This window comes from Lactuca virosa, chromosome 2, assembly GCF_052849685.1.
Source record: "Lactuca virosa cultivar CGN04683 chromosome 2, Lactuca_virosa_CGN04683_v6, whole genome shotgun sequence".
Lineage (NCBI taxonomy): Eukaryota > Viridiplantae > Streptophyta > Magnoliopsida > Asterales > Asteraceae > Lactuca > Lactuca virosa.
Window position 1 is genome coordinate 204,541,501 of NC_136427.1, and position 26,918 is coordinate 204,568,418.

The window sequence follows — 26,918 nt, forward strand, 5'->3', positions numbered from 1 at the left end:
CTGGAAAGTGAATGAAATTAGGTCAAACATGGTTAAATTCATTCCTTATCCAATCTATTTTTTAGACCAATTCAATATAAAATTATATATGATATATTTATAAAATATTAAATTTTTATAAAAACTTATATATAAATAAATGGGTTATGTACGATTCATTCTTGAGTTGAAAATCTTAATCTTAACCTTACATGTTTAATTTTCGTGTCGAGTCGTGTCAACTTGTTTACTTAAACCTGTCGAAATCTCTTACCCAACCTTGTTTATTTTGGGTCGTGTTAATTTTCCACGTCTAATATACACGCTTATCCTTGCTTATCTTTACTTTTAGCTTTATTGATTGCTTTTTTTTTTCATGCACCACTATTTGTTCTTCATAGTGGTCAGATGTTCTTTATATGTAAACCGACATTTTTTTCTTGAATGTTGCATACCTCTTGCATTCCTTACATCATTTGTTACACCAAAAATGGTGTATGTGAATAGTACAACACCAAATAGGGTGTTACACTATTTAAAGGTTTGTCATTTAACTTTGAATTTATGTATTTTTCTTTATTATTTTGTAACATCCCCAAAAGCAGTGATAAAGTTTTTCATTTAATATCAATAAATTCAATCGTCAAATAGTTCAAAGACAATCAAAAGGTATAATATCCAAAATATCAGAGTAAAAGTATCCAAAATGTGCGGAAATCATGAGGGTAGGATGTTGTGTCATCATGTCGGACCCTTCCTTTTTTTTACCGGAAGTACCTGAAACCATAAACAAAAATTGTAATCACATGGCTTAGTAAGTTCCCTAAAGTACCACATACCAAACATACAACTGGGCCTAGCCCTAGGGTGTATCCCAACCCAATATACAAATATAGGCCCAACCCCGAGGCTTATTTCAACCCGATCAAAAAAAAATATGGGCCCAACCCTAGGGCCCTGCCATGGGGTTTATTTTAACCCGGTCATACAATAATGGACCCAGCTCTGGGGTTTATTTCAATCCGATCAACAAATATGGGGCCAACCCTGAGGTTTATTTCAACTCGGTCATGCAAACATATGAAAGTCACATAACAACTAACATTCTACATAACAAAATAATAGGCCGACATTGGTGCCTTCGACCCACGAATATAGTGAGAATACTAACCTTTAACTGAATATAACAAAATTGCACACTCGAGCTGCTGTTAATACGACTCCTCACACTAAACATAACCTAATTACAATCCTAATTAATAATCAGAGTTTACCCACAATTACAATCCATATGTGCATATTCCAAACCTGATGTAATAACCATGGCTTTCCTGATCTACTAGTTAACATTGACGACCTCGAATCTCATAGATGTTATATAGTAACGCCTGACCATGCATCAACTCCCTCTTCTCATGTCGACCCTCTAGTTCGGACACTGGAATCATAAACTCAACATGTATCAGGAACACCCGCTCTTCTCAAAACTAGGTCGAAGGCTCAGCTCACATCATAGTCCCTACCACGACCATTAAATCTACTAGATGAACGAATCTCTGCCATCTCTTCGCTATAAGACGAAGACGATTCACATCAAATCGAACCTTGCCTCCTCCGGGCAACCACTGATGCAGAGATCATCTTCCTTTCCATTTATCATATGGTAAGAATCCGATATTCTCTCCTTTGAACACAAGATATAGGAAATAAAGTATAACCATGCCATAACAAACGTCAACACGAACCATCGGCTAACCGTACATATGCCAATCATCACAATTGCTTCTTTCATGATTCATATGACTCAAACTGGTACTACCTCTAACAAGGCCCTTGAGACCTTAAAATCGAACAACTCGACCATGTCTTCACTAATCAAATCCAATCTGGCTTGGCCACTAAGCTCTGAACAATTACCAACCTCGTCTTCATCCTGAACAACCATAACCGGAAAACCGATAAAGGCGGAAACACACTGCAACAAATCATGGTGTTGAACCATGCTATCTACTCTCAACCAGTTGCCTAGAAGCCTTTTCGACTCTTCTTGATCCTGTAACGCCCCGATTCTCAGGTATTGATTTTATAAGAATTTTCTTGTTTCCAAGGTCTACTCGACGAGTTGGTTTCCCTACTCGTCGAGTAGCAGCGGGTTGGTCCGCGTGATTTAGTGACCTGCTCGCCGAGTCCAAGAGGGGACTCGACGAGTAGGAGCTGACAGATGAAACCCTAAATTCCAGGGTGTTGCACCTTATTTAAAGGATCATTGGCCTACCCCAGCCTCCCCTTTACAGCTTCTTGGCACCCTTAAACCCTAAATCGTGTGTGTGTTTCTTTGGCGTGATAGAGCTTGGAAGAGAGATCTTGGTGAGGAACACTTGGAGGAAACAAGTAAAATCGAAGCTAGGAACTCATGGGAAGCAAAGATATACATCAATTGACACTCTCTGGAAGGTATTAAGCTGTCTCTTTGGCTCATCTCATCTTTAACCTCTTTTTGGGTGGGTTTTAGGAAAGGCTTTTGTGTTTGAGCCAAGATCTGAAGTTGCAACTTCAGATATGGACTCCTTTTGGTCTCTAGATCCATAAAGGTAGCAGCTTTGGCAAGTATGAGCCTTCCCTCAAGAGTTGGACTTCATTTCAAGCTTAGTTTTTTCATTTTAGGGCCTTAAAGCTTTGCATGCACGTAAAGTTTGCAACTTTACGTGATAAGCAGGCCTTGGAAGGTTGGATCTGCAATCTGGAGCCTTTGCATGGCTTAAAAAGCATTTGTATGGACAAAGGTCTGAATGGACTCGGCGAGTGTCATGGTCGACTCGGCGGGTCCGATGAATTTGGTCGTGGGCTCGACGAGTCGGATGAGTAACTCGGCGAGTCCAATGAAGATTTCCATGGACTCGGCGAGTCAGTGAGTGACTCGGCGAGTTGGTGAAATTAGGCAAGAACTCGGCGAGTAGTTGAGGGTGCTCGACGTGTTGAGGTTAACATGAACTGTTGACCTTTCCAGTTGACTTTGACTTTGACCAAGGGTTGACCACTTGACTTCTGGGGGTATCTCGGGAATTTATGAACTTTGGGATGTGTTGGATATAGGTGGTGGAGTTGGTGGCGGTGATCCGAGAGTTGAGCTTTCTATTTCCAGTCGGCAGTTGCGAGTTGAGTTATCCTCACTATACTCAAGGGTCTAAGGCACCAAGGCCGGCCCTTTGGATTTTTATCTGGTTATGTTATGCTGGTATGAACTGTTAGATCGGTATCCTAGAGGGTAGGATAATATTATGAGGTATGTGGTATGATCTGTTAGATCGATATCCTGGTAGATAGGATGGTATTATGTGCTATGTGGTATGATCTGTTAAATCAGTTGTTGTTTATAGACTGTTATGTGATTATCTGTTATATGTGCACATGTTTGTTTGGCAGTTGAGGCTTATCTGCTTTGTGCGAAAGCCAATAGACCTCGGCATTCCAACCTGTTGGTTGTGGGTCGTGAGTATTCCATCCCGAGGATGACTGGACTTATAATATGTGGGCATTCCAACCTATTGGTTGTGGGCCTGGGGTATTCCATCCCGAGGATGATTGGACCCATAGTATGTTGGCATTCCAACCAGAAGGTTGAGGGCGTGGGGTATTCCAACCCGATGGTTGACTGGACCCATAGTATGTTGTTTATGATTATATATGTATTGTTGCGGGTATGGGTATTTTGGGGGAACTCACTAAGCTTTCGGGCTTACAGTTTCAGTTTATTGTTTCAGGTACATCAGGGGATCGTGGCAAGGCTAAGGCGTGATCGTACAGCTCCTCATTTTTATGACTTTGTGATATGTGCATATTTAGCTATATATTTAGTATAGATTTTTATTATTTAGTAGCTAATTATTTGCAAATTATGGACAAAAGGTACTTAATAATGTTTAAATTGTATTTTCACTCCAAAAGATATGCTCGGAAGCAAAAAAGGAAGTAGGAGAGGCGATCGGAAGCTCGGGAACTAAAGAGAGAAGAAAAGAGTCAAATTCTGAAGCTACTCGGCGAGTAGGGACGTCTACTCGACGAGTACCCACGAAGGTTCGCGTAGCAATACGTAAAGTCCTTGTCATATACGGATTCAACAAGGGGGACTCGGGGAGTCGGTTATCTACTCGACGAGTAGACCCTGTTTTCCGAAAATTATAAATAGGAGTCACAATCCCGAATTGAGGAGCTCTGGAAAAACCCTTGAAGGCTAGGCTACGATTAAGGCACTGCTGGAACCCTAGAAACTCGAAGATCAAGACTAAGCATTTGATTTAAAGGCAATTCAAGTGTATTCTTACTTAACCTTTGATTGAATCATGTTTAAACTTATGAAGTTCGTTTTTGAGTTGATTGTTACTGTAATTATGAACTAAAACGATTGTCTTCTGTTTAGGGTAGACGATTTAAAGAACCTTATGCATTAACCATAACTATTTTCTGTTAATTGATAAGTAGTTAAGCTGCATGAACATCTCTTAATTGATTACCTCATGTGATTTATGTGACAACATAGTTATATGCCTAGGAATAGCGAATGTGAAACTAGGATTAATTAGAAAATAGGTAAATTAATGTGTGAGCTTGTGTGATAAACCATCAACAAGAGATTAAGTGAATTATTAATTCAATTAACCATTACAAGTCTTACTTAACCCGGATTAATTAACTAGGGAACTTATTAATTTAGACAACTGGTCACTGCTTGAATTAATCTGTTTTCTAAGGATTAGCAATAGCGAACGTGAACCTAAGCATCCTAATCGGTAGCCAATGAAAAGTTAATCCGATATATTTACCATAAAATCAACCATAGGATCAAATGATTCGAACCTAAATAGAAGTCCTCTTTATTATTGAATTTAGTTGCATTTTTGTTAAGTGTTAGTTAAGTTTCTAGTCTTGCAAAACTAGAGAAAACCCTTCTATTTTACTATTTGTTTTAGATAATTCTAGTAGTTAGATTAATTTCCGTTCCCTGAGTTCGATACCCTGCTTGCTAAATTATACCACCAATTGACAGGTTCACTGCCTTTTGTGTGTCAAATTCATAATTAAAAAGTAGGATAAAACTAGTGCATTCCACACACATCACTTTGTTTTTGGGATACTCTGATATAATATATTTTGAAAACAAGTTTGTAATGGTTAATAGATTTGAAATGTTTTTAAAAGTTTAAATTTGGCATGAATTTTATGGGTGTTACAGATCCTCGTATAGATGATGTGCTTTCAATAGTACGGACTCATACTACCTTCCACACCTATCCGTATTCGTCCCAAGAATTGTCTCAAGATTCCTAAGTCACTACTCGTGACCACTTCTGACCAATCTAATCACATATGCACGCTCTCAAATGAGTACACACTGTTAATATTTTAGTATTCTCCTTCTAGGATTCCTCTTACACAAGTATCCACACTAACACATTCTAACACTCTTCCTAATTCACTAGGAATTTCCACCCACCATGCTATTAGCTGCGGAAGAAAGTTCTACCAATGTCAACTAACTATCTTACGAATACAACCACATACAACAAAAACTAAACAATATTTTGACTGAAAGATCTTGCACTACAACGGTTGAACTCAAACAAAAGATGCACAATAGAGCAAAATCAAGCATTCTAAAACTATTTAATCTTTGTGGAATGCAACCTAACGTATTTGCTTAATAGTTAATTAACATCAACACATGTTTCACATAGTACAAAGCAAGCAACATTCGAACATCAAAACCAACATACAATAAGGCATAACCACGTACAACAAAAACTAAACAATCTTTTGACTGAAAGATCTTGCACTACAACGGTTGAACTCAAACAAGAGATGCACAATAGAGCAAAATCAAGCATTCTCAAAATTATTTAATCTTTGTGGAAAGCAAGCAACATTCGAACATCAAAACCAACATACAATAAGGCATAACCACGTACAACAAAAACTAAACAATCTTTTGACTGAAAGATCTTGCACTACAACGGTTGAACTCAAACAAGAGATGCACAATAGAGCAAAATTAAGCATTCTAAAATTATTTAATCTTTGTGGAATGCAACCTAACGTATTTGCTTAATAGTTAATTAACATCAATATATGTTTCACATAGCATAAAGCAAGCAACATTCGAACATCAAAACCAACATACAATAACGCATCATAAAGGTCAGGCAATCCTATCAGACAATTCCTGAAGATCCTTAGCCTACACACTATCATGCATCTCCAACAGTTCACATATCAGGCACGAAAAGGCATCTCCCTAAGAAGGCGTTCTAGCATGTAATCCTGAGCAGATCCTTATTCATATGTGCGCATGCAACCTTTAATAATCTAGGTTTAAACTTATTACTGCAACTACTAAGAAAGACAAAATGACATACCTCTTTTGCAGCTAGAGACTTTCTGGCTTGCGATATTATACTTGTCACCTTTCTTGGATGTGGAGGATCCAAAATAGAATCGTCCAAGGAGAGGAAGGAAGATAGGAGGCGAAAAGTCAAGCCAATGAGCAAAGAGGTTATGATCCCTAACACCCTATTTATATGCCTTAATATCCTTACCCCAAATGGATCGAAATAGGTCAACAAAGTCAAATCTGGTTTAGGCTAAAACCAGGAAATACTCGATCCTATACAAACCTGTTCAGATTGGATCAAACCCATGATTGCATGAAAGCAATTTGGAAAAAAAATGAAATATTTAGGCTTTTATTCTTTTGTATAACATTACAAAATTCATAAAATTTAAAACTTCTCAAAAACAACCATTAACCATCATTGTTTACAAAAAGAACCGTTGTTTCAAAAAGTAACATCATATCAGAGTGTCCCAAAAACCAATAACATAAAAATAAGGAGATGTACACGATCAGGCCTTCGCTTTCCCACAATCCTCTGAAGTACCTAAAACAATAAACTAAAATTGTAAGCCAAAGCTTAGTGAGTTCCCCCAAAGTACCAACACATATAACATATAACAACATATATTGGGTCCACAACTAACATGGATTACCCCTGAGCCCACAATATGAGTCTGACTTGCCTAACGAGCCCACAGCTCATATCCGAATTGCTCCCGAGCCCACAACATAATTCTGGCTTACCCTCCGGGCCCTCAGCTTATGTATGGCTTGCTCCCGGGTTTGTTGGCTACCACAAAAAGCAGTACTACCTCAACCTAACCATACTATGTCGACATATACAAAATAGATAAGATATATCCAACAAACAGATAATCATATAGACAGGAAACAAATAAACATGCAGATCTAACAGATCACTACAACATAGCAACATCCTCTATGCCAGGATACATAACCTAGTGGGCCGGCATTGGTGTCTTCGACCCACAAGTATAGTGAGAAAAACTCACCTCAATCAGAAGATAGCAAATCTCACTCCCAAGTCCGCTGCACAACGGCTCCTCACGCTGAACACAATCAATACCAACCCTAGTTACTTTCTAAGGTTAATCCCATAATCATGAGGCCCAATAATGGCCCAAGTCCAAACTAGGCCAACTAATGACCCAACCCATTTAGAGAACCCTAAGCCCCAAATGTTCCAAAATGGTCTCAAGTCAACGGTCCAAACTCCAACAGTTGACCCTCACGTCATGACCAGCTCATGGTCACGTCGTGAGCATCAACTTGACCCGGTCCTAACTCAGCGGATCAACTCAGTCAATCAACTCGCCCAGTCTTGATTCCAATCATCATCACGTCGTGACCACCTCCAGAGTCACGTCGTGACCTAATCTGGACAAAACAGTCGGAAAGGCAAACGTTCTCACAACGTGACAGGCTTATTCCTCACGTCGTGAGCGCTACATGGCCAGCTTTGAGCATTAAGCTCTTATTCCATCCAACGATTACTTGGGGCATTCCAGAGGGTTCTCCCTCACCGAAAGGATGATAAAAATCATAGCTTTTAGTCATGCATGTCCAATGCATGACTCAAACTCTCACTAGGTCAAAAGAAGGAAAATGAGATCAAGACTCATGCTTGGATTCTAAAACTACTCAAAAACTCAAATCCAAAGATTATACTACAAAGAATGCCTCAATGATCCATAAAGTTGCCAACTTTATGGATCCCATGCATGCAATCCTTCACAACCATGCAAAAAGGAGCTTAACACTTAGATCTAGCATGCAAGAGATAAAAAGGTCAGAGCTTTATGGCTTACAATGGTCCAAAAGCTCTGCAAGAAGGTGAGGTAGAAGCTGGATAGCCAAGATGTTGCTCCACCAAGGTCTTCTTCCACTTCAGTGAGACAAAAACCACCAAAGAGAGCTTCAATGAAACAAAAATGGCTAAGGACTCCAAGTAGGTCGAGATTAGGGTGTTCAGGAGGCAAGAGAGTGAGAGAGGCTAAGGATGGGCAACCCTAACCCTCTCATCCCATCAAATACCCGAAATATTAAGGTTTTGGTCATCAGACCGTCCTCACGTCGTGAGCACCAATAGACTCACGTCACGAGACTCAAAAACACGGGTCAGTTAGTCAATGGCCACTCATGACGTGACCACCATGTCTCACGTCGTGAGCCTCATCCAAAAGCTATAAATCAATAATAATTACCTCCATGACCCGGATGTTACACTTTGGTTCTTGTTTTCCTCCTTTTGACCTTTGTTCCCTTATTCATCAAACCATAACGAAAGAAACACAAGGCATTTTTTTTTTTGAAGAAATATTGGGGCACCAAATAAAGGTTGCAAACGGGTGGTGTTGTGTCAGGTCGAAAGTTAAACGGGTTGGAATTGCTTGACACGAACACGACATGTTTAATAAATGGGTCAGAAAGAAAGCCTCGACATGAACACGACATGTTTAAACTCGTGTAACCCGACACAACCCAGATAACCCATTTATTTTGAAACATTATCCTTTTAACTCGTATAAGTTTGTAACCCATATAATTTAACACAAGCCAAAAACCCAAATAACCAAAAGCCGAAAAACATTAGAAATTCAAAGTTTAAGGTTATAATCCAAAACAACCATAAAATTATATACTCAAATTGAACATAACTACTTAGATTATACTAGATTGTACTTATATATTTGAAATTGGAAAATAGCCATGAAACTACACACATATTGAACATATAAAAGCTCAGATTAAACACATAATTTTTGAAATCAGAAAACAACCATAAACTTATTAACATACCTAAAGTTAAGAGGGACGCAGAGAAATCAGTTGTGATGCTCAACGAACCAAAAACTGAATTGAGTGACAAAGACGAGACGAGATTAAATCGACAATGCCGAGAGGCGGATCTTACTATGATTCGCAGTGGAATGAAAGATAAAATGTGTGAAAAAGGAGACAAAGTGTGATTGTGGTTTTGGGGAAACTGAAAAGTGTAGGAAATTAGGTCAAACATGATCAAATACATTCCTTTTTTTTCCTATACCGCTTGAATACAAACAAAGCCAGCCCATTCCAGTATAAAATTATATATAATATATTTATAAAATATAAAAAAATTATATATAAATAAACGGGTTATCTTCGAGTTATTCTCGAGTTGAAAATCTTAGCCCTAACTTTACCCATTTAATTTTCGTGTTGTTTCGTAAGTTATTATAACAAGTCAAAGTTGTAAAATGCTACATATAAGGCTCTTTCTCATGTGAAAAATTATGTAAGGAGTATATCATATATAATTTTATATTGGATTGGCTAAAAAAATATTGAGTTAACTTTGTATTGAAAAGCTAATAAAAATATGCATTTAACCACGTTTGACCTAATTTCGTTCACTTTCTAGTTTCCCCGAAAGCATAAAGCCACAAACACACTCTGTCTTCTTCTTCACTCGTTTTGACCTTTGTTCCACTACAAATCATAGCAAGTGTTGCCGCTCTCCAAGCCTCCACCCCGACTCATCTCCTTTTTCAATCATTTTAGTTTTTTGTTCGTTGAGCATCACAGTTACAACCTCCACATCCCTCTCAGCCTTAACTATGTTAGTAATTTCATAGTTGTTTCCTAATTTTATAAATTTTATGTTCTTGAACTATTATATGTATAGTTACATCACTATTTCCTTATTTTAGAATATATATATATATATATATATATATATATATATATATATATAAAAGTTCCATCTGATTATAATAATCTTGTGCCCGGTCTTTTTCCTTTAGGCCGTGGTTTTAATAAATTCCGCCGGTTTCAAAAAAAAAAAAAAGATTATAATAAACTGAGTAGTTATGTTCAACGTTAGTATGAAACTTAATGGTTGTTTAGGATGAGTACTTGGAACTTTGAAATTATGATGTTTTTCAGCTTTTGGTCATTTATTTGGACATGCAAATTTGGGTTTTTGGTTTATGCTAAATTATACAGAGATTACACAGATATACGGATTAAACAAGTTAAAAGAATAATTTTTGAAAATAAACAACTTACACAAGTTTAAACGTCTCATTTTCAGGTCAAGGTTTTCTAACCCGTTTGTTAAACATGTCATGTTTGCCACCCTCGTGGTTTATAAACGGCAATCATTTCAGTCGGTTTCATAACACAATCTCAAAGTATCAAATATCACATCTTAAAATTACACCAACTTTTTTGTTTAGGTAAAATGTTGGTAGTTTAACACCACCATTCAAGATCATTATCATGTAAACGGTTAGATTTTTTTGCCAATAATCATATTTTTCGTCAATAACAAGATTTGAATAATCAACATTTGCCTTCCAACTCCTAAACTTGGCTTCAATCAACTCCTAATACTGAGTTATCATTTTAAAAAGACTTTAAAACCCAACCTATTGTGCGTATATTAATAATTGTTGCTTAAAGAAAATATATTATAATCTATAACTAGTTTGTATTTTATCATAACATGAATCGATGCATTGTTATCTTTATAAACTTTGTTTGACAGTTCAAAAAAATGTTAGAATTGTTTAAAATAGGCAAACCACATAATGAACATTAAAAATCAATGATAAAAACGAAACAAGTTTCATAAATCAAGTATGAACAAGTGATTGAGAGAATATATGAAATTCGGTAAGCAGATTTATCGACTGAGATTAACGACAACCGGCCAGTAAAACTTCAGACTAAATTTAGCTACAGCCGATTTGGCAATCAAGACAAAGGTATCAATGGACCTAATTCTTGGTACAATGCAGCTATATATTTATTTTTTGTTGAATGTTAAATCAAACAGATGAATTATTCAAACAGATGAACATACTTACTCTTAGATCTAAATGATGCTGGAATTCGAGTAACAACAAGATTTGTAGAAATCAGGGCGTCTTTGTGAGATTAGAAACCCTATGGTTAACCTTGGTTTATAGAGGCGTTTCGAGCGTATGAGTCTCGTTGTTTGATTAGATTACAACCCTACATATTTTGGGCTTACGGGCTTTTTAGTTATTTCAGTTTGGGCTTTATAATGTGCATTGATGAACTTCTAGCTCTAGATAGAGGTGCGCAAACCGGTTTTTTTGGTAAAACGGTTTCGGTTTTGAAACTGGATCGGATGAGGTCAAAAACGTCAAACCCGGTTTAGACTAAAACCGGGAAATACTCGATCTTATACAAACCGGTTCGGACCGAATCAAAACCGGATTGCATGAAATCGGTTTGTTAAAAAAACCCAAAACATTTGGACTTTTATTCCTTTGGTTCTTGATTTCCTTCCTTTTGATTTTTTGTTGCCTAATTTATCAGCCGATAAAGAAATGGAAGGCAAGGTTTATTTGAAAGAAATCTTCAAGCATGGGCACTAAATAAAGGTGTCAAACGGGTCGTGTCGTGTTACGTTGAATGTTAAATGGGTTGGAATTGTTTGACACAGACACAACCTATTTAATACACAGGGTCAGGTCATAACACGACACGTTTAAACTTGTGTAACCTGACACGACTGTTTATTTTCAAAATTTATTTTTTTAATCTGTTTAATCAATATAACCCGTGTAATCGGTATAATTTAGCATAAACCAATACCCAAATTTATATCTTTAAAGAAATAACCAAAAGCTGAAAAGCATTAGAAATTCAAACTGCAAGGTCGAGGGGCGATACTTATTATGATTCCCAGTGGAATGAAGGACGGAATGAGTGAAGAAGAAAGACGAAGTGTGTTTGTGGCTTTGTGCTTTGGGTGATATGGAAAGGGAAGGAAATTAGGTCAAACACTATTCCTTTTTTTTTTCTTTAATCTATCCCGCTTTAATACAAACAAGATTAGCCCAATCCATCATAAAATAATATATATGATATATATTTATGAAATATTAAAATTTTATACAAACTTATAATCTTATATATAAATAAGTGGGTTATATTCTAGTAGTTGAAAATCTTAATCTTAACTTTACCCGTTTAATTTATGTATTGTGTCATGTCAACCCTTTTAATTAAACGTGTCAAAATCTTTTACCCAAACCTGTTTATTTTTTGTCGATTTCGTGTCGGGTTTCAGATTGTGTCAATTTTTGTCACGTCTAATGTACAAGCTTACCTTTGCTTCTCTTTACTTTCAGCTTGCTCGATTATGTTTTTTTTTTCATGCACCACTAATTGTTCTTAATTGTGGTATGATGTTTCATATGCTAACTCATTTTTTTTCTTAAACGATGAATACATCTTGCCTTCCTTACATCATTTGTTACACCATTTTGGTGTTTGTTAATATTATAAAACCAAATAGGGTGTACTATTTATAGTTTGATCATTTAACTTTAAATTTATGTATTTTTAGTTTATTATTAATACTAATAATATTCTATATGTAATGTTACATTATAAATTAAATTGACATAAATCTATTATGTATATAAAGTTATATAACGAGTCAAAGTTGTAAAAAGCTAATAAATATAAATGTTCTCTCTCATGTTAAAAATGGTGTAATGAGTCAAATGGAAAGTACTTTTTGCACCAAATATTACACCATTTTTATCATTTTAGTGCGAAAAATGTTGTTTTTGTATTTGATAATTGATATAACCCCAAATAATGCAGCATTTACAATGTTTTTTGTGTCAATAGATACATAACCAAAACCAACCATATGTTCTAAAAAAAAACTGCACAAAACAAAACAGAATAAAGAAAACATATTCGTATACCCATTACCCACTACCACAAACTCTTGTAACCTAAATCTTTTTTCAATCCTAATTACACAACTACCCCCAAGTTAGAAGGCACAACTCGAACAACCAAAGGTGTAGTAACACGTGTCTTTCTATTCTTCCATTGCAAATAACCAAACACATAACCTTGAGAAGGTGCAGAATTTTTCCTGAAAGTTACAGTGAAGTTCATTTTCTGACCATATCTATTGAAGACCAATCTTCTCGGGTGCACATCGACTTCAATCCCAAGTGGGGTCGACACCACTGCTCTATAACTGTAACTCATTTTCTGTTTTAGGTTTCTAACATTGGTCAACGTTCTTGTCACTGAAAACGTTGACTTTAAATTGGGTACTAAAATTGCAGGGTAATTGAGGCTCGAGGGGTGATTTGAAAATGGTTTACTTTTACACGTAGTGTTGTCTCTCGTTATTGTGTGAAGCATTTTTTGATTGTAACCAATTGAGCAGAGAAACGATTTGTAATCTGTGGGATTTGAATCGTATACAAGGCCAGGATCAAGGACAGCTGTCGGGTCAAGAAAACCCGATCCATAGTCAAAGGCGTTCCCTCTTCTTGATTCCGGGTCAACTCTTATCGGGTTTCCTTTCTTGTCAAATACTGTAGCTGCAATTTTTGTTGTTTATATCAGATTCTTTGATTTTAATTTCACAATAAAAGTTTTTTAATTCTTTAAATTTACCTGTAGTCATGATTGCAGATTTGATAGCGGATGGAGACCATGAAGGATGAACGGCTTTGATCAAAGCTACAATTCCAGTTACATGTGGACACGCCATGGAAGTTCCTGATAAAATATTAAATTTCATTTTTCCAATTGCAGGTGACCATGCTGCAAGGATATTTAACCCTGGAGCTGTAACATCAGGCTACAATACAAAACAGATAATAAATTAATAATGAATCAGTTCCACTTTTATTAAAAAAAATAATAATAATAAAACGTTACCTTCAAAATTTCTGGGGTTAGAGCGTTAGGACCTTTAGAAGAGAATGACGCTACACGAGGGGCAGGTTGTGATCCTATTTTAGCCTTTGATGCGAAAATCCTTGTTGTCGCCTTGCTATAGGTAGATGAAAAATGTTAAAATTATATTTGGAATATAATAATTAAAAGATTAATAATAAGTAATTAAGTAAAGTAAAACTGTAAAAGTAACAAACCGTGTGTTATTAATGTAGGATAGAATTCTGTTTCCCATTCTTTTTCCAACAATAGCAGCTGGGAATTTAAATGGAATTGCAACATCTTTGTCAGATTCATCTATGAGGATCATTCCTACCCCACCCGCTGCTTTTACCACTTCGCCCTTTGCCAGCTTTGACTCTGTTGACCTTTCCGTGTGTCGACATAACAACACCTTTCCTTTAGTCTTTGTGTGGTTTAATGAGCTTTCTAAGCAATAGCTAAAACAAAAAAGACAATAATCAACACTTTGACACTAGAATAATGTCTACTTTGTAAAAGGGCTAAATGCCAGAAATATCAATACTTTTTTTATAAAAGTAAGTTGCTATTTCTTGCATTTAACCCTTTTGTAAATCACAAAACAAAAGTACCTGTTTTTCACCTGGATTGGTAAGGGGTGAAGAAACCCCTATTTGCTATTGAAGCCGATATGATCCTCGCAGGTGCCTTCATTTCATACACACCAAGACTCTCCCCCTATTTAATCCAAAAAAAAATATATTAAAAATTAAAATTCCGACATTTTTTTATATCAAAAATCAAAATAATTATATACCTTTAAAGTAACACCATTTCCCATTTGTAATTTAGAAGTGAACTCTCTATCAGTGGAGCTAGCAGCAACGGTAATTAACCAAGGAGCTAAATTAGTAGCCGACCCTTTTCCCCCTTCATTCCCAACAGAAGAAACAACCGTAATCCCACGGCTAACCGCATGGTAAGATCCGATGGAAATCGCATCACTGACATAATCCCCTTGAGGTGCATCGGGACCTAATGACAATGACACAATGTGGACCCCATCTCTAACTGCATCATCAAAAGCTGCTAAAATGTCGGCATCGTAACAACCGGAATCCCAACATGTTTTGTAGACAGCAATCCTGGCCATGGGCGCACCGCCTCTGGCTCCGCCGCCGGCCAGGCCGTTGTAGGACATGGCCACGTAGCGGCCGGCGGCGGTGGAGGCGGTGTGGGTCCCGTGACCATTGCTGTCTCTTGGTGACCTGAATGATAGTTTCTTTTTTGGGTCGTCTGTGTTTTCGAGATGTTTTTGGTTTAATTTGTTGTGTTGTTGTTGTTGTTGTTCGGCTTCGTAGCCCATGTGGTAGTATCTTGCTCCTATTAATTTCCTATTTCAAGTAAAAAAAAATGAGGATATTTTTTGTGAAATAGTTATATGCATATTTTGCAAGAAAAAAAATAAATTATAATTTTGTGCATAATTATTCATATGCGAAATAATTATTTGTATTCTATTTTGTGAAAAAGGAAATTATTATTTAGCAAAACAATTTATATTTTGTGGAAAAGAAAGAAACTATTATTTTTCCAAAAGAATCCATGTATTGCCAAATTATTCGTATTTTGCCAAATAGTAATTCGTATTTTGTGAAATGATTATTTATCTTGCGAAATAGATAGTAAATGAAATGTTTCTGCAAAAATAATTTAATTAAATCAAATGAATTTCGACAAAAACATTGATTTAGGGTTATCCGATTAAAAGTTAAAGCAACCCCATATGGAAATGATTGAAGAAAACCTGTTGCAATTTGTAGCGTTGAATGCTTCCCCAGATTGGCATATTCCTTTCCATTCCGGTGGCACAGGGGGCATGTCGGAATCGCCAAAACTTGGGGATTCCGGCCAAATTCCTATCATAAAATCCAACATCTTAATCTTAATTACAAAATAAATAAAAGGGATCATTTAATTTTATACGAAATCGGAAATCCCACCTGTATCAATGAAACCAATGATGACATCAACTTGCTCCTTTGTGGAAAATCCCGGGATTTCCATGGTTTCTTCTTCTCCAAGACCAATGAAATCCCATGAATGTGTTGTGTGTAGCTTCCTCTTTTTATTCTCAAACACCGATATCACATCTTCCATCTCTACAAAATAATAGTAGTAAGTAGTTATAAATATAATAAACAAATAAATAGAAGTGGGAAGTGCAAATGTGTAATGCCATTTCTTGAACTTACTCGAAATTTGAAGGGCTTGATCGTCATTTAACTTAGCCGCAAACCCTTTAAACCCATGTTTATAACTATACAAGTGAGAAGCCTTAGCTTCTTCAACACTGTAAAAAAAAAATCAAAAAATGCAAAACCTCCAAATTATTTCAAAAACCCTATTCGGGAAAAAGACGAGAGAAAGAAAGAAATAAAACGATTAAGACCACCTTTCGCTATGAACAGAAGTGAGGATTTGATGGTTTCGGGTCAAAATCTGATCCGGGTCTTGGTTGTCGGAGCTACCCATGTACACAACATACACCTGAAACAAAATGAAATTAAAGAAGAAGAAAAGTAGGAAATAAATTACAAGTGATATAAGTGAATAAATAACCTTATTAGCAGAAATGAAGGTTGTAAGGTGTGTGAGAGACAGATATACGAAAAAACCCAAAAAAATGGTGTTGCAAGAAGAAGAAGAAGATGCCATTTTGTTTCAGGTCAAAAAGTGTGTCTTCTGAAATTCTCTTTGTTTGTGAAACTAAAACAGGGGAAGTTTCAGGAAGAATTTATGAGAGAGAGAGAGAGAGGGAGGGGGAGATTGGTCACATATATACCGTGGGACATAGGCACAGTATAAGTAATGGGAACGGTGGGGATGAAGCTTATAACAGCTTTAATGTTTAAATGTGTTGGGGTGTTATTTAATTTTTTTTTATAAAACAGAAATCTCGCCTGAATTTATTTTATATTATTATATATTTTAAATTAAACTTTATTATGTAAAATATATAAGCTATTGAAACGGAAATTATAAATGGATAAAAACTAAAAGCAATTAATGCAAGCACAACTCAGGGATCCTGAAATTAAGCAAACCCGTGGGTGTGGTTAGTTCTTCTTACTTTACTTGACCCGGCAACTAAGGAGATGTGATCACAAATGTCAGAAATCAGAATATTACATCCACATTCAATGAAGTTTCATGTGTTTAAATCCAATTATTCACATGCTTCATTTTAATTTAAAGTGTGTTTGTTACGTTGTTCTATATTTTTGCTCGATTAAAGGAGTCTTGAAACTTCTAAGATTAATTAAAAGTATGTTAGTTGTCTATTAAAAGCTATGATTTTACTTGAGACTTCACGAGTAACCTAATTGGGGTTTCGTTTTCTATCGGTTGCCTTATTTTTGTTGTGAAATGTCATTTCAACCGGATCATGTGGGGATAAGAAACTTTGACTATAATATTATTGTATGTGGTCAAGGCTACATATATATTGATAATGCTAGTTCTAGTTCTATACAATACATATACGTAGGGGTGGAATTGGTACGGTACCAAATTTTTTTCCTCCAAACCATGTACCGTACCAATTATAGTTGACATAAAGTTTTATCTACCAATATCATACCAACGATACTTGGTACCAACTTAGTTGGCTACCAACAAATTTGGTTGGTACAGATTGGTATTGGTATATACCAAAATTTTTAAATAATATCTATATTTGAAGAGTTTGACACTTGATAATCTATATAAGCCTTCATGTTATAATCATCACTGAATGGTTAGAAAGTTTTCTAAACATGAATATGAGCTGAAGTTGTGGTCATCGTTTGTGTTAAGTAAATCATTTTAGTGTTATTGTACCTTCCTTAACCTTGTATTAGTAATTTCTTTTACCATCATTTCGTTCAAAAAAGAATCAATATCAATAGAATTATATTAGTAACTCCGACCATTACTTGTTAGTTGTTATTCCTAACTAAAACTTGAAAAATGGAATAATTGATATATATATATATATATATATATATATATATATATATATATATATGAATTGGTTGGTATGGTACAACCATGGTATTCAAAATTTTGTACCATTACCGTACCAAGACTACTTAATTGACATGGTATTACCGGCCAAACATATTGGCAACCAAACATGTTGGCTACCGATTTTATTAGTTCGGTTGGTAACATGTTGGTTGGTTTTCCGTGGTACATATTTGTCAGCCCTACATATACGTTGGAATCAACCTAAAAGCACCAAATTGATTTAACTAAGAAGACATTTGTGTATTACCACAGACATATGTTTTATGTAATAAAAGTTATGAAAAACAACAATCCGTGAACAATATGAGTTGCATCATTTGGATGTGAATTTTCAAATTTACATCTACAAAAATAGTTTTTATGATAATTATTAAATGGTATAACCAAATTATAGAAGACATAATTATGTTGGCCGTGTTTAGAAAAAGTAGTTGGAAGTTGTAATTTTTATTTATGTAGAATTGTTTGGCAAAAATAGATGTTAACTTTTATATATGTAAATTTGTTAAAAACTAAAAGCGAAAAAGCTTTGAAAAACTAAAAACTACTTGAAGTAGCTTATGGATTCAAGACTTTTTGTTTAAAATAAAAGCTAAATGATTATGTTGCGAAAAGAAATTTTTTTATTGAAGTTTTTTCTTAAAATCTCTCAAAAACCTTTTAAAAGCTTTGTGCTAAACGCATCCCTTAACAAAAGTTATCAATAATATAAGAACTATTATCAGAAAATTCTAATATTTTGGTGTAATTAAAGAGATATTCATATTTTTTACAAAAAAATAATAAAAATAATAACCAAAAAAAAGAAGTTTTTTCAAATTTTAACCTGATATCTTGTTATTTTCTGTAAAAAAAAAGAGAGAGATATATAACTTTACCGTAAGTTATTTCAAAATATTGTAAAATTTCAAACACTAACCGATAATATTATCCCTTAGACTACTAGGTGTGGGCAACATATTATTACATGTTATCACACCCAAATTGTTCACCTCATCATCCTAGTCACAATTTGGTGTTATAACACCCAATGTGGAAATGGGCAACATCTAATAACATGTGATAACACCAATTATTTTCTATTTTATTTTATTTTATTTTATGTTTTTTTTTCTATATTTCGAATTTGTTTTTTTTTTATTTATATTTGAAAAGTAAAAATAAAATTTTAATAAAACTTAAATTAAAAACAACATTAAAAAAATTACAACAAAACACAAAAACATTTAAAAACCTAAAAAGCCAAAAAAAAGATGATAAAACCTACATTTTTTGGCCTAAAACTATTCATCTTCTTCTTCGTGACCAACATAGATGTAATCCGCCAAGTCTTCACGGAGTTGCTTGTGTTTTCACTGATCTTGAATATCAACCACTCTATGTAAATATTCCGATGTCCCTGGTTGAAATTGCACATGTCTTGGCTCCGTAGGCGAATACGTTGCAATATTGCGTCCTTTATCTTCGACAACCATGTTATGCATTATGATACATGCATACATGATATATCGTAGAGTATCTAACTCATAAGGTCTCGCCGCATGTTCAACTATGTGCCATTTTGATTTCAAAAGCACGTTCAACGTCCTTACGAGCTCCTTCTTGTCGTCTCTTGAAATATTTGTCCCTTGGATCTATTGGGTGTCGAAACGCCTTCACAAACGTGGAATATTGTGGATATATTCCGTCTGTAAGGTAATACCCAAACTTATATTCATTTCCATTCACTGTGAAAGGAGCATCCGAGGCTTTTCCTGACAAAAGATCGTCAAATATTGGTGATTGATCGAGAACATTGACGTCGTTGTTAGAACCCGCAACCCCGAAAAAAGCATGCCAAATCCATAAATCTTGTGAAGCAACAGCCTCTAATACCAACGAAGGCGCTCCATGATGACCGCTCGAATACTGGCCTTTCCACGCCACGGGGCAATTTCTCCATTTCCAGTGTCTGCAGTCAATGCTCCCAAGCATACCCGGAAAACCATGTCTTTCTTCATGCGCCGCATATAGTTTTTGCATATCATGCAACGAAGGTTTGCGCAAGTATTGGTCACTGAAGGTTTCGACAACACCTCTTGCCAATAAATACAAACTTTCTCGTGCGGTCCTCTCAGAAATTCTCATATAATCGTCAACAGAATCGGGCGACTCCCCCATTGCCATAAGTTTAATTGCAGCAACACATTTTTGCAACCCTGTGAAGCCTCGTTTGCCTCTAGCATCATATCTCATTTGGAAAAATTCATACCTAAATAAATATTAAACATGTAAAAATTGTATTTATTTTATCTAAAAGTGACATTTTGTAAATTATAAAAGTTGAATCAAACGATGTCTTGCTTCCATAGCGTTGGCTATCCTTTCAAAGACATTTTTTCGCAAACGAAATCTTCTTTTGAAATCGCTTGGCTGGTAGACACAATTTTCCGCAAAGTAATCGTTAACTAGCCGTCTATGCCCTTCCTCACGATCTCTATTTAACGCCGCACGTCGCGTGAGTAGTGGAGCTGGATCTGGCTGTAGTAGGCTGTCTGTGTAATACCGGTACATCATACTCACGAACAAAGCGTCTTCGTCGTTATCATCATTGTACGGATGTGCCGGATCAAATTCATCCATAGTTGGTTGATTTTTGTGTTTGTGTTTTGAGTGATATAGAAATAGAGATATATATAGAGAAATATGTGTAGTAAAAAGAATGAGGTATATATAATAATGAAAATGTAATTAGTAAATTTTTTTTAATTAAAGTTACCGTTTTTAAACGGTTTGATTTTGCAAACGTTCGATTTTCTACAAGTTAACATACGTTACCACCATCACGCGAGATAACATAACGTGTAATAACGGGAGGGGGGGGGGTGTTCCCCGTTATGGCGCTGCCATATCGGATAACGCCATACGGGCGTTGCCTACACCCGCCCCTCTTAGTTTTATAATCACACTAATCGGATCATCTTCATTTAATTTTAATAAAACCATTTAACATGAATTGTCAATATTGAAACGATATGAGGATGTGCACAATTTACAAGAAATAATATTAAACATCTCGGTCTTTATAATTCGGTTGAAATGAAACATAATAATAATAATAATAATAATAATAAGATAATGTATGTGTTTATAAAGATGTTAATATCTAATTCACCGAGCTTTTGTTTTTTACGATTAAAAATTTTAGATGTGATAATATTATTTTATCAATTTCGTGGGCTCGGCCTTACCTCACCCATAATTCCTTTTTTAAATTATTGCTACTTTTTCATAACCTCGGTACATTAATTTAAGTTAATTTCATCTTTTTATGACTTAGCAGCAATTTTTTTTTTATTTGAACTGTTTTGAAGTAATTATTTAAAAATCGTGTCCATTCCTTTATGCTTTTCTTTATTTCAAGTTTCCATGGAGTTATATTGAACTTTACATGTTCACATTGAAAAAGAAAATCAAGCAATACTTAATACATTGTTGATATTTACTTTTATTTTATAGTTTTTATTTGGTAAATAATTTCTAGATCATTTGTTACCTAATACTCATTAATGTATATAATTACAGAAGACATATTATATGAAACATATGGCACCATCTTACGAATTAAAAATATTGTGTGAAAAAAATATTAAATTATTTTTATACATTGGGCGTTTTTGGCAACAATTTTTTTAAAACTTTTAAAACTTCATAATTTAAAATCTAAATTTGAGTATTTTTTTTAGAGTTTTTAAACCTTTTAATTCTTATGTTTGTAGTTTATATTTTTGAATACTTTCAACCATTTCATCAAATGCTTATATATGTATAAAAAAAATATATAGCTTTAAAAGAGTGTGTGTGTTTTATAAAGTTGGGATTTGACCGTTGGGAGGGAATGATAAGAAAGCATGCAACAACGGGTAAAACACATTTTCAGTGGCAGACATTCTTAACATCCCAAAAAATGGAGTCCCTTTTTGGTAATAAGAATCTTTATCACATGTTTCTCACTAAACCCCAAAAGATTACTCTCAACAAAAACAAAACTTTACTACTCCCTCTTTTTACTGATAAATCATCGATTGTATTAAAATTAATAATAAATACTTTTTAATAATCGAATGTCTACACATATTACCAAAATAAATAAAACAAGTTGACAAACGTACAAAAATGCTTGTAACCTACTAATATCAAGTGTTAGTAATAGTTGCTTTCGACCACGTGTTAAGGATTCAAGTCTTATTCGAGATAAAAAAAAAACAATTTTTAAGTAAATAAGAAGTGTGTGTTTGCTGGAAGTTGACCAATGTTTATCAACTATTTAAGAAATTGACAAAGTATATATTTTTCTATCGTGAACTGTGAACACAGGTCAAGATTTAACAAACTCATGGTTGCTATTAAAGGTATCTTGGGTTGAATAGGAATCACTGCTTAGTTAATTAAATCTAAAAATAAAATGAAGGAAAACGAAATATAATCAAGTATGAAAAGTAGTTAGATGAAATGTGATTTGCATGTGTAGTCACGTATTTACAACTAGTTTTTAGCTTTTGCACGTTTTCAACAAAAAAAATTGGAGATGAAAAAATTAATTGTTTATCTCTTATAATTTCCTTCCAAAATCTTTCAAATTTCAAAACACATGACAAGTAGGCAGCCCTACCGATATAAACGACATTTTAAAGAGGTAAATCTTTTGGTGACAATCAAGTAACACAGCTTTTAAAAATCCTAATATATCATCTAAGATCATTTGTTTTACTTTCACTTTTGGATATTCATTTATCAATACCAATTGAATTAGAGGCTCAAGATTTTCACTTTTCTATGTACTTCCTGACTTCTACGACTATGAAAAAACCTTATGAATATTCTTCACTTTGTAATTAACCTTCCAAACTCTACTTCTTCTTTGAAACATGATAGATATAATCATAAAGTACACTCTTAATTTATCCTTGAAGATATTGGTCTGACATGTTTTACATATTTCTATCTTATCTAGCTTGAGCTCAAAAAACATGCAACCATATATCCAAAATCACAACGACGAAGGTTGTGAAAAAAAACATATATGTATAATTGTTAAGGGTGAGCAAAAACCGAACCGAAAACCGAAAAACCGAAACCGAACATAAAACTGATTATGCGGTTTTTAATTTAAAAAAAAAACGCAAAACTCGGTGCGGTTCGGTTTTAGTCTGTATAACCGCACCAAAATCGTCGAAATAACCGCAATATATTTATTATATATATTGAAATTATATTTTATATAATATTTATGTTGAATTTATATATTATTTATTTAATCCAAATATTGCCGAAAAACAAAAAACCTTTTTGCAACACTTGAGTAACATTTTCGTTTGTTTCGGGGGTGGATTAGCTACTAGAATGTGAATTTACTAAACACTCCCCCTGATTTTGTTGTGTGTTATACAGTACACAAGAATCATGAATGTTTTATCCCCTATTTTCACCTCATTAATGTTTTACAGAATGTGTTATTCCCCTGTTTGCATCTCAGATTTACACATATTAGTTGTATCTTTCATTTTCATTCGAGCATGGCTACTAACCGCACCATTTTAACCGCAAAGCCGCATCATCTCATTTTGCGGTTAAAAAATAGAAACCACACCAAAATAACTACAAAACCACAAGAATAACTACAAAACCGAACCGAATCAAAACCGCATTTTTCAGTTTTTACTATAAATAACCGCAACTTGCGGTTGTGGTTGTGGTTTTGTCTAAAAACCGCACCGAACTGCACCGTGCTCAACCATAATAATTGTATACTTTCATATTCTCTCCTATCGATGTAAGATTCCGATGATGAGGTATTTACAATTTTAACCCTAAGTATGAAGAGTTATTGTATTTTAGCCCTTGTGCATGAGAAAACTTGCAAAATGACCCATAGTGACATCTTTGTAATTTTGGGGCGAGTTCACGTACGTTGGGCGTACCTAGCGTACGCGGGGCGTACGTGCCTGATCCACAAACCCTAATTTTTAGGGTTTTGAACCTATACAAACATCATTAACTCTCAAGTGCTCACTCCCTCACCAGCCTCCAACCCTCATTTCGTCCATTGCAACCCTAATCCCTTGTGTGTGTTCCTTTGAGCTCAAAAGTGTGTATTTGTGGTGCCTTTGAAGCAAGGTGAAGAAAGAAGCATCAATTTGGAAGACCAATACCTCATAGATCCAGGGACACCTCACCTCGAAGCTTTATTTTGAGGTATAAAGTTTTGAACATGATGATCCTATCATTAGATCTTGCTTATGTTCAAAGTTTATGTTTTTTAGCCCCATATTCTTGGTCCTTTTGGGTATGAGCTACCCTAGACCCAATGAGTTGTCCTTTTGGACATTTTAGGGTAGTTAGAGTGATAAAAATATGATATTGGCTCTTAGTTCTTCCCCATGCATGAGTTTGGTGGTCTTGATGGCGTAAGATGTTGGGGTTTTTAGTGTTAAGCACTTTTTGGCCATGCAAGACCATAAAGTTGGAAAGTTTATGGTCAAGGACAACATTTTGGACTTGGATCTAGTTTTGGACGAAAAGTATTAAGGTATTAAGCCCTTTTGAGAAGGGATTGCTGACTTGTAACGCCCGATTCTTGGTATGTACTTAATTAAAATTTATTCGTTTTTGTATAGAAACTAGACGAGTTGGAGGCCCTAAACTCGTCGAGTAGGGATGGAAATTGGACGCGGGATGGGAAGTCTACTCGACGAGTTGAGAGCCTCAACTCGACGAGTAGGACTGGCAGAATGAAACCCTAATTTTCAGGGTTTTGCACCCTATTTAAACACCTTAACCTCCAAAGGCTGGGCTCATTTACAGCCTCCATCATCCCAAACCCTAGCCACGAAACCCTAATACACTTTTGAGAGTTTTGAGCCATTCTTGGTGCATTCTTTGTGGTTTTGAATAAGAAGATGCTTGAAGAAGGAGCAAGGAAGTGTTAGAGAAGAGTAGAGATCCAGAAGTCTAGCTTCATTTCTGGTTCATCAGAGGTACAAAGCTCATATCTTGTCTATAATATGCTTAGATCTAGTTTTAGGACATTTTCTCCGTATTTTGGTCCAAGTAGCATGGTCCTTGGGAAATGGACGTCCCAAGTGAGTATACTTCCAGATCTAGGACTTTGAAGGGTTTTCATGGCATAAAGGTGCAAACATGGCCATTGAAGCCCCATGCAAGCTTTAGGATGTCATTTTGGCCTTTTAAGCTCCAAAAGACCATGCATGGAGAGAAAGTCAGAGACTTTACATGTTCATGTAGTGTCTAGGGTCTAGATCTCAGTTTGTATGCCTTAGCTTGAAGTATTAAGGGCTTTTGGATCAAGATCTAGGTCTTAAAGAGTTAGGGTTTGAGCTAAATCCATTAAGGAAGGGTATTAACGGGTAAAGTTGGAAACTTTACCCTTAAAGGGACTTTTTCAGTATGTATATGAAGTATGGAGCTTAGATCTGAAGGATTGGAGCATAATCCATTAAGAAGGGCTTAACAGACTAAAGAACTCGACGAGTTGGGTCGGGGTGTCCCGATTCCGTTGATAGGAGAAACTCGAAGAGTTCGTGAAAGAACTCGACGAGTTGGATCACGATTTCAGGGTTTATGATTTATGGAACTCGACGAGTTGATGGACCAACTCGGCGAGTTGAGTCAACCCATCATGTTGACTTTGACAAGAACGTTGACTTTGACCAGAATGTTGACTTTGACTTGGACTTTGACCAAAGCTGACCCTTAATGGGTTATGAATATGAAAAAGGAATTAAAGGAAATCTTCTATGTATAGGGCCTTGAGTCGGGTGATATGCGGAGCCGTAGTTTTTGCAGCTACTTCCAGTTATCGAGGTGAGTTACCTTCCTATAAGAGTGGGTCTAAGGCACTAATGTCGGCCCACTAGTAGGTTTATAGAGTAGAGATGATTGTCTTTGTGATAATTTTCTGGTTTGCCACTATTTGATGTGATTTATATGTTATATGCCATGTTATATGTGATAGTGGTAGGAGGGGTGGTTAGACCTCGTAACCGGTTGTGATAAATCAGAGGGTAGGTCGGGCACCCAAATATGTATGGTAGTATGTTTACGATATGATATTATGTGGTAGTGGTAGGGGTGAAATAGTCCCCGTAACCGGTTGAGATAAACCGGAGGGTAGGTCGGGCACCCATCTATGCCTGACAGGGGTAGGTCGGACACCCCGGTATGTCTGACAGGGGTAGGTTGGGCACCCCGGTATGCCTAACATGGATAGGTTGAGCACCTAGGTATGCTCAACAGGGTAGGTCGGGCAACCAGATATGCCTGTCAGTATTTATTTGTATGGTATGTGGTCTGATGGGGGAACTCACTAAGCTTCGTGCTTACGGCTTACAGTTTTGGTTTCAGGTACTTCTTCTCCGAAAGGAAAGGAGTCGGCATGACTGCAGCGCATCACACCACGATTTTCCGCATTATGATATTCTTGGGATTTGTACTCTGACATTATTATCCTATGACATGTTTTTAAGACATATGACTTATGGGTTTTTATGATATGAGATAGCCTTGATGATGTTTTCAATAATCTGTTTTATGAATTATGAAATTAAAAATGAAATTTTTGGTCTTGGTTTTTGGGATGTTACAAGTTGGTATCAGAGGCTTAGTTTGAGGGATTCGGACACACCTTCGGGGTGTCTGGACTCAAATCGAGGATTTGAAAAGTTTTTACAAAAATAAATTTTATAAGAATTAAAATTAAAAGTTT

At 35.5% G+C, this 26,918-nt stretch overlaps 2 protein-coding genes, 2 long non-coding RNA genes and 1 other non-coding gene across 8 annotated transcripts; all 5 read right to left on the minus strand.

Moving 5' to 3' along the window:
• Positions 1-584: 584 nt before the first annotated feature.
• Positions 585-11,353, minus strand: LOC145156738 (uncharacterized). Its single transcript, XR_013736895.1, has 2 exons — positions 11,242-11,353; positions 585-756 (listed from the first exon to the last, which is right to left on the minus strand). It is a non-coding gene; the product is annotated as an uncharacterized LOC145156738 (long non-coding RNA).
• Positions 6,776-8,995, minus strand: LOC145156737 (uncharacterized). Of its 4 annotated transcripts, none has more exons than XR_013736894.1 (5): positions 8,593-8,995; positions 8,197-8,303; positions 7,381-7,437; positions 7,021-7,157; positions 6,776-6,911 (listed from the first exon to the last, which is right to left on the minus strand). It is a non-coding gene; the product is annotated as an uncharacterized LOC145156737 (long non-coding RNA). The 4 variants fall into 4 exon arrangements; XR_013736893.1 differs by having other exon boundaries at positions 7,021-7,194; XR_013736891.1 differs by having other exon boundaries at positions 7,021-7,437.
• LOC145161831 (small nucleolar RNA snoR109) lies at positions 11,032-11,119 on the minus strand. The gene has a single exon (XR_013738704.1). It is a non-coding gene; the product is annotated as a small nucleolar RNA snoR109 (small nucleolar RNA).
• A 1,605-nt stretch (positions 11,354-12,958) lies between the features above and the next one.
• Positions 12,959-16,926, minus strand: LOC145160054 (subtilisin-like serine-protease S). Its single transcript, XM_079079118.1, has 11 exons — positions 16,706-16,926; positions 16,539-16,633; positions 16,339-16,436; positions 16,087-16,245; positions 15,891-16,002; positions 14,901-15,477; positions 14,727-14,821; positions 14,320-14,562; positions 14,105-14,219; positions 13,838-14,024; positions 12,959-13,761 (listed from the first exon to the last, which is right to left on the minus strand). The coding sequence occupies exons 1-11, from the start codon at positions 16,799-16,801 to the stop codon at positions 13,178-13,180; spliced, it is 2,361 nt and encodes a 786-aa protein (XP_078935244.1). The 5' UTR covers positions 16,802-16,926; the 3' UTR covers positions 12,959-13,177.
• A 2,773-nt stretch (positions 16,927-19,699) lies between these two features.
• On the minus strand, positions 19,700-20,776 carry LOC145158160 (uncharacterized). The gene is made up of 2 exons (XM_079077091.1): positions 20,607-20,776; positions 19,700-20,405 (listed from the first exon to the last, which is right to left on the minus strand). Exons 1-2 carry the CDS (start codon positions 20,774-20,776, stop codon positions 19,700-19,702), a joined length of 876 nt encoding a protein of 291 aa, XP_078933217.1.
• Positions 20,777-26,918: the final 6,142 nt, after the last annotated feature.